The sequence below is a fragment of the Hippoglossus hippoglossus genome, chromosome 22 (assembly GCF_009819705.1).
Source record: "Hippoglossus hippoglossus isolate fHipHip1 chromosome 22, fHipHip1.pri, whole genome shotgun sequence".
In the NCBI taxonomy this organism is placed as follows: Eukaryota; Metazoa; Chordata; class Actinopteri; order Pleuronectiformes; family Pleuronectidae; genus Hippoglossus; species Hippoglossus hippoglossus.
In genome coordinates this window covers 8,854,447-8,862,417 of record NC_047172.1, presented here as the reverse complement: position 1 = coordinate 8,862,417, position 7,971 = coordinate 8,854,447, and the positions used below count along the sequence as shown (strand labels likewise).

Genomic DNA, 7,971 nt, shown 5'->3' with positions numbered 1-7,971 from the left:
AACAGGAAACGGAGCAGTTTATTTCAGGGGTGGGGGGTAAACCAAGGGGTCTGGTCCCCTGGGTAAAACTGGACTCATTCATTGGCTGTAACATAATGTAAAATAAAATAATATAATATAATATAATATAATTGTCTTATACGCTCTTATAATACTCCCATGACTCATTCCTGTCACTCTCCTGAAATGTATACAAGACGATTTCTGTGAAAAAAATTATACAAATAAATGTTTACGGGCTTTCTGAGTCAAAAAATAATGGTGAGTAATTGATCAAAATGAAGGATTAAAGATTAAACCATGACCAAACAAGATACAATTATGAGATAAAAAAAAGTGTAACATTTGACCAACTAAATGAAATGTTTTGACTTCTGTCTTTTTGTTTTAAAATCTCAACTCGTCCCTAAAATAGTTACCTTTTATAAAATATTTTTTTATTCATCAAATCAGATTATTGGCTTCTCTTATCATTTTGATAGTAAGTCAAAAAAGATCTATAAATGATTCCCATATAAATGATCACATTTGTTTTATATGCTCTTGTTGCTCATTACCATGTTTTGTATGCCTAAACATTTATTTACCCATTTATTTATTTACCTTTAATTACCTAGTCACACAGAACGCATATCTGAACATCGCAAATGGCTAAGTAAGAGGAAAGTTGAATTAAAAAGACCAACCACAATAATTAATATCAGTTCAAACAACAATACCTAAATGTTTATTTTGTATTAGTATTTAGAATGCTTGACCTGTCGACCACAAACAGCAGAAAATGGATGGCTGAATATAAGTAAGCCAAGTTACTCTTTAACATTACAGTTCAGCTTCACAAAAACATTTGGAGAAAGCAAACTGATGATAGACAGTAACACAAGATACAAAGATACCGCTCATTCATCAAGAAAATGTACTGTACATTAGTTTATTGCAGATGAATTACTACTTGAATAAAGTTACAAACACCTAAACAAAAAAACTAAAATAATACAAAACCTATCTGTTAAAACCATTAAATGGTTAATTCTGCATAAAACCATGTCTATCTCTAACAGGACAACATGCTCAGAATACCTATGATATTAAATGCATCTCACCTAAATGTCAAGGTGATAGCGAACTTGTTTTTTGTGATGACAGCTTGATCAATAAGGGCCTTTGTTCTTTTTCAAACAAGGTTTTCATTTTGTTTCAGTTACCGTTGTATTTAGGACTGTAGTATTGTGTCTGTAATCATAATGCACAAGCATCATCATCATGTGCATGGAAGCCATTTGTTGATCTGTGGTTCCCGTTTGTGAAGATGGCTTTTTTCTTAGCCGCTACTTCGCTGTTGATGTAGGTGGAAGGTTGAGGCAGGAAGTTTCTCTGCAGCTTGTGCTCCAGAAGCATGTGATTCTGAGGAGGGAGGCCGAGGCACGCTCTGAAAAAGACAAGGAGGCAGTCTCGTGTCAATTTCTGCCACAAATATTAACACTAGAATTTCACACCTGTACCCTGGCCACAGTCATATAAAGTATCTCTCTTCTATTGAATGATAGAATTTTATTAAAATTGTGTAAGGCAGCCTTAGGTAAAGAAAACCAATGTCTTCTAGTGAAAGGGCTCCACACCTCATAACGTTTTCTATGCAGGCTCTCTGGCGGTAGAAGGCATTGATGACTGGGGTGCCTTTTGGGACCAGTGGGGCCTTGCAGAGGAAGGAGAGTAGTGCCAAGACACTGTGGAAGGACTGGAAGTCCTCCTCCCCCTGAGGCCGCACAGTCACACGCTGACAAAGCTCTGTCAGGATCACCAGGTCCAGGATGATGGGGCTGGCTAGCAGAGAGTCCTGTTGCAATGGAAGACAGATGAAATGAGTATAATGGTGCAACAGAGGAAAGAGAAAGAGAGATTTATGAATATGTAGAGTACTTTAGCTATGATAAGACAGAGTCCTCTGCATTGTAGATTAAACTGTAGCAGTGCTACCACTTGGAGTCCCATAGAGTTTTAAGATTTTTTCAGTTTTACACTAGAGCCCCACCTGAACCCGATTTTCCCCTGATTGTAGGCACATGCAGTGTACAAAACTAAGTAGATAGCCCAGGCTAACAGGACCCAGGGGGTCCCAACGGGACCCGCCGGGTCCAGAAGGACTCAGGTTGGGTGGGGTATGTGGTATTACAGCCATTTCTTGATAGCTAATTTGATGTTTTTGTTTGTATAAAATAAGGAAAGTCCCAGTGCCTTTTTCAAAATTACTGATTTCACAGGGAATCATATTTTTTTAGTTTGAACTTAAAGGGACTGATTAACCTACTGAGTGTAAAAAATGTACACATCAATTGAAATCCATGTAAACTGAATAGATTTTATATCTTGTGATGTAATAAATGGTAGCCGGTCAAAGCAGGTTTGCCCCTGAAACATGAAATAACTATGTCAGTGCCCCACAGATTTACTGTAACTTTAATTTAGCTCCAAGACCTGCTAAGAAGGATTAACAGTAAACTCTGGCTCCTGAGCCTCCTCCTCCTCAACTACAGTCAGATAAAGGAGAACAGCTCAGCATGTTTAGTGGGCAGTCAGCAGTTTGCACTCTTAAGTCAGAAATGTTTGAATATGACATTTTTAGATTTTGTTCATTTCTGTCGCCATTTATTACAAAAAGTATTGACCACCGACCTCACAGGTGTTGTGCATAGCAATAGTATTGTGCCCGCCCATCATGATTTCAGAGGTGTACTCGTCCATGGCACGCTTGCTGTCCCCCACATAAGGGACGTACTTAATCACCACCTGAAACAACACACAGAGATAAGTTCAATCAGTTGTTTTCTATCATTCGTCCACGGGGAGCTCATGCGCTTTCTGTGTCCGTGTCACTCACACAGTGGTCAGGCTTCTCTCCAGGCTTGTACAGGATGGGGTTCGACTGGACCATGTCGTCCACCACGTTGCTCTTGGAGATCTCCTTGGAGCGGAACTGCTGCGGAGCAGACAGGTTTTTCCCATCGTTGTTGCCGAGGTGGTTGTAGCTGACGATAGAGGTCGGCTGTCAAAGGCAGAGGAACATGTTAAAATGTCTTTGTTTGAAAAATAAAAAAAGATACTAGTGGTTACTGTTGTATGTTACTGTGTTTTCATATGTAAAATATTATTTTTGTCTAATGCCCAGTCAGAGTAACTCAAGTACCCTTCACTGACACCACCTCTCGTAGGTTCTTCTAAATAATTTCAAACAGCGCCACCCTTAGAGGATAAGTGGTATAGATAATGCCTGGATGGACTAACACATTTTTTTCATGCACCCTCAACAGCAGCAAGTGACGTTAATGTATTTCAGCTGACTCAGGTTGGTGGGAGGGGTGTGCTGTGCATTAAACCCTCATAGTAGCTGGTAATTATGTGGTTATCAGGACAATTACTACGCTGAAGATCAGCCTGACACCAGTTAGTAATCCTATTTGTTACTGCAGAAGTAGTCCCTGAGGTACAATTACCCCCTGTACTTTACAAATCCTTCAGAGGAGTGACCCAGTCTGTTTAGTATCCATTCATTACTTCAATAATCCACCCTCCTTCCCTCCATGCATCCTTTCTGTCACCTTGATCCCTGCGCTGACCAGGAAGTCCACCAGCACTGACTTGATCTTGGTCTGACCGGATTTGAAGTCGTCCCCTCCAATGAACACGCCCTTCTGGATCGCCAGCTCGATGGCCCCCGGGACGAAAGTGTTCTGCGGGGAGCCGTTGATGTAGGCGCATCCCTCCAGTATGCTGGCCACTGCAAAAAGAGTGGAGGGAGAAACCTCAGCTCCAGTCTGATGGTTATAGAAAGAAAAAGAAATCAGACAAATGGCTATAACCAAGGGTATCATTATATTACACAAAAGAGGAAAGCTTGACTCGCAGGGCTACATTTCCCCTGAGAATCTCTTCATTTAATCTCCGGAGTGCAACTCTATTGTCGACTTCATGCCTATCAAACATTTAGCTATTTGCTGAAGATCATAAGTCTGTGACATAGACGATTATCGTTGCTGACAGCAGTACAAGCCTGCTGAAGATTGGAGATTAAATAAAAACTCCCCCAAGAGGCATACATCATAATTTGCCTCCCCCTGATCTGATATAAAAAGGAATAGCTGACTTTTTCAGACTCATTATGGCATTTCATTCACAAATACACAGGGAAGTGTTAATCTCTTCATCCTCGAAGATTTCATAATCACTAAATGTGATGGAGGATTACTGTTTGGTCCTCGGCATTAGGAGAAATTTAATGTTGAATGGATGATTCATGTCTACAGGACAACACAATTCTGGACAATTAAAGCCTTTCATAGTAAATCCAGTTTCACGATTTGTACGTATGTTTTATGAATCTGGACGTTTCTGAGCCAAACTCTCTTCGCGGCTCCTGGTCTCACCTGGATTGCAGCTAGCAGATTCTTGGCCGTGTCATTGACCCCCGGTATGATATCACAGAAACGCTCAGTGTTTGCTGTCCACAGAACGATTACTTTGTCCACACCACTCGACAGATGGAAGTCCCTTATGTCGGCTCTTATCCGCTCCACCTAGAGGATAGTTTATTCTTTCAGTCAAATAAAAAATGAAACAAAACAAGTCTACAGTGGAATAGATGGCTGTACACCAGGAAAAGCTCAAGTGTAATTAATAGCATTAATGATGGCTGCATTCCACTTAGAGCCAGAGAGCCAGACCCAGGGCTCTGTCGGTGTGCATGTTCACTCACTGACATGTTTCATTAATAGAATAATTAAGTGCACCAGTGATCATTATTTATTTATTTATGATTAATTTACTCCTGTGCTTTTTCTGCTTCGAAAACAGTCTAGTACCTGCTCTGCCAGTGTCCCAGGGAGGACATTGTCAGCTCTGCTCTCTTGGTTTGCAGCAATGAAGTCTGGGATATAGATGGACGGTCTGGGTTTCATGCGGCTCATGAGTGGTAGCAGCTGCTCTTGTAAGGACCATTCGAGAACCTGAGCTCGTTCCATCGCACAACCCAGATCCATAGAGGACACATCCCAGCCTAAAAAAAGACAAACATATTTCAAGTCAAAAAAAAAAAGTGCTTAACTTAATCTTCACTTGGTGGACGGGCTCTGGGCTCTGGCCTCTACAGCTGCTCTGAGCTCTCACTTGCCTTCTCACATACACACACATTCACTTCTCAGTTTCTGTCTCAATCTACAATTGTCTCTACCATCAAAGACGATATCATCAGGGTGCACCATGGGTAGGAGGTCACGAAAGGGCACATTGACATCGCCCTCGAGCCCTGACCCCAGACAAACACAAGAAGCCTGCAGGAGGGAGCCGAAGTAATTTGCTTTCTAAAGAATGAGGAAGAGAGAGGCGAGAAAAACACTGTGAGTTCATTCATTCTAAGATTATTTTTACTGGTTTTAAGGTTTATTACAAATGAACCAAATGAAAATGGCAAAAATGGCAATCACAGGAACCAGGTCACAGAGGTAACAATACATGTCCATATAAAGGGAAATCTCAGAGAGCAGCATCAGTTAAGCTCTTAACACTCGACTGAACATGTCAGAACAATCTGCTTTTAAGGAGACTCCACCACTCTATCAGGGGACATACTGGAAGTCTCTCTCTTCACTCACTGGTGTTGGCCTCAGGTTTCCACATCTTGTTTTAGTCTGGTTATAAAAGGCTTTAGTCACCATTCAACCTTTTCCCCTCAAAAATTACACTTTCAAAAACAATAACTGTGGTGGTTTTTCTATTTTAGCTCTTACGTGTCTTTTTGCTTAGTTCTTCTTCCAGTGGTTTGCATCTATTTCAACACATGAATGTATTTGAAGTTACCTGGGATCCAGAAGTTACCGGAGACATATTCTGCTCATGTTCAGGTTCATCATTTTTATTCAGTTTATTACTTGAAAAGGTTCACATGCTCTAATGTTCAGAATCCACTGTCCTCATACTGTCCATTGATGCAGCTCCTCTTTTCAGTGTCTGTCTGTACCACTTGGTTTTGGCTCCTGTCTGTGGCCCCCCCCCTCCCCATAAAGGGAGTCAAATGCGTCACAATGCTTCTAAGTACCCGCTGGGCTATTGACGAGGTGTGCTTCAGGGGCAGTGTTTTCTGTTGGAAAGAGGATCTCCCTATACCTCAGACTTTGAGCTTTTTAACTTTGCAGAACTTTGAAATACACAAAAAAACGTATATGACACACAAGAGGAAAGAAAAGCTGAAAAAGCCTCATATATCACCTATAACTCCAGGCATTACAAATACTAAGTTACATTGTTCTGTGGATCACCTGAATGAATGTAAACCAGCAGCTGATTCCTTATTTGTATCTGCACGGGCACATGTGTTGCTCCGCTCACCTTCACTCCAGTCTTGGTCCTCCAGGTGAGACCAAGCTTGTTGGCCAGTACAGCTGCTGTGACTGTGGTGCCGTTGTTGCCACCCCAGCCCACCAGCATCACACCAAGCCGGGGCACACGCCTCTCAGTGCGAAACGTCATCTCAGTGGTGTTGGGGGTCACCTGTTTCCCGCACGGAGCAGAGTTAGGGGAAGATTGTACTTACAGAATGTACAGATGCACATGTGAACACAAAAATAGAGACTATGTTACAATGGGATCACACTGACCTTGACAACAGTATCACATGAGTACTAGTATTAAGTCATCACACAACAACTCAGCATTATATTTTGTTTTTACATGAACACTATAGTAATTTCTGCATGACTACTCTGTAGTAATTTACTTTATTGTAATATGAGTACTCTGTTATAATTATTATGTTATTAAATTAGTTTTATTATGTAATAATTATATTAAATCGAAAACCCAATACTTACTACTGTGTAGTAATTCCTATGATAATACATAAATACTAGTATAATCAGTTGCATGAATACTGTGTGGTAATTATTAAACGAGTACTCAGTATTACTTCTTACATTATTGCTTGAGTAGTCAGTATCACTTCAGTCATTGTGTTGTGATGAGTACTCAGTATAGCTTCATTCATTATGACGTGATGAGTAGCTAGTATCACTTCAGTCATTGTGTTGTGATGAGTAGTCAGTATTGCTTCATTCATTATGGTGTGAGGAGCCAGTGTTCACGACTGATTACGGTGTAATCATGTGTTTAAGAGACAATGGGCTACTACGTGAAGAGTAGGCGGACTCACCGTCATTTTGTTCCCCTCCCTGGTCACCGAGGTGGTGTGATAGGGGTACTGAGCCACTATGTGAGTATCTGTGTAGCTCACATTGGGGCTGTTCACATGAATGTTCACCGACATGGCTGAAGAAACTGGAAATAAACAGGAGACACATATTTCATTCAAAACTCTCTCTCTTTGTCCGTCTGTCTCTCTCTCTCGCTCTCGCTCTCGCTCTCTCTCTCTCTGTGAAACGGTTAATGCTGCGTTTCCTGAACACATCCTCCTCCCTGATCAACGCTGCCTGCGTCACATGATGGAAACACACACAGAACGTATCGCTTTTACAGCGGAAGGAAATGGTCAACGTATTTGCTATGTCGTCATTGACCAGAATGAAAATAGACATGTGAGTAATTTTTGAATACGCACTTCTGACGTAAAATCACGAAAACCGGCTCACCTTCACCCGGAGATGGCTTCACGTGGCGTAGTTGATAAGGAAACAGTCTGGCCGAGTCTCTCTGACTTTTTCTCGCTTCTGTGTCTGGAAATGTCCAGTGTTCGTCTTCTCCTGCTCAGAATACTGCCGGTGGACTTAACTCTGCAAAGCTCGTGCGTACTGAAGCGATAATCTTCCGGCTGCTCCACGACATCCCCGCCGCCAACCAATCACAGCGCTCTGTTCCTCTTACATAACGCGAGTGGATGTCAACCACGTCGGGGCCGGTTGTCAGGCTGCAGATCAGCTAATGGTTCATGCTGCCCCGAGAGCAGGGAGCAGCACATGCATGTTCACA

General features: G+C 41.7%; 1 protein-coding gene across 2 annotated transcripts; it reads right to left on the bottom strand.

Annotated features, from left to right (window-relative positions):
* Positions 1 to 694: 694 nt before the first annotated feature.
* On the bottom strand, positions 695 to 7,971 carry LOC117755501 (inositol-3-phosphate synthase 1-A-like). Of its 2 annotated transcripts, none has more exons than XM_034575344.1 (11): positions 7,635 to 7,971; positions 7,199 to 7,314; positions 6,379 to 6,540; positions 5,225 to 5,354; positions 4,857 to 5,050; positions 4,422 to 4,571; positions 3,597 to 3,812; positions 2,879 to 3,043; positions 2,674 to 2,787; positions 1,620 to 1,837; positions 695 to 1,429 (listed from the first exon to the last, which is right to left on the bottom strand). In XM_034575344.1, exons 2-11 carry the CDS (start codon positions 7,310 to 7,312, stop codon positions 1,240 to 1,242), a joined length of 1,653 nt encoding a protein of 550 aa, XP_034431235.1. In that variant the 5' UTR covers positions 7,313 to 7,314; positions 7,635 to 7,971; the 3' UTR covers positions 695 to 1,239. The 2 variants fall into 2 exon arrangements, with proteins under 2 accessions (XP_034431235.1, XP_034431234.1); XM_034575343.1 differs by having other exon boundaries at positions 7,199 to 7,323; positions 7,635 to 7,970.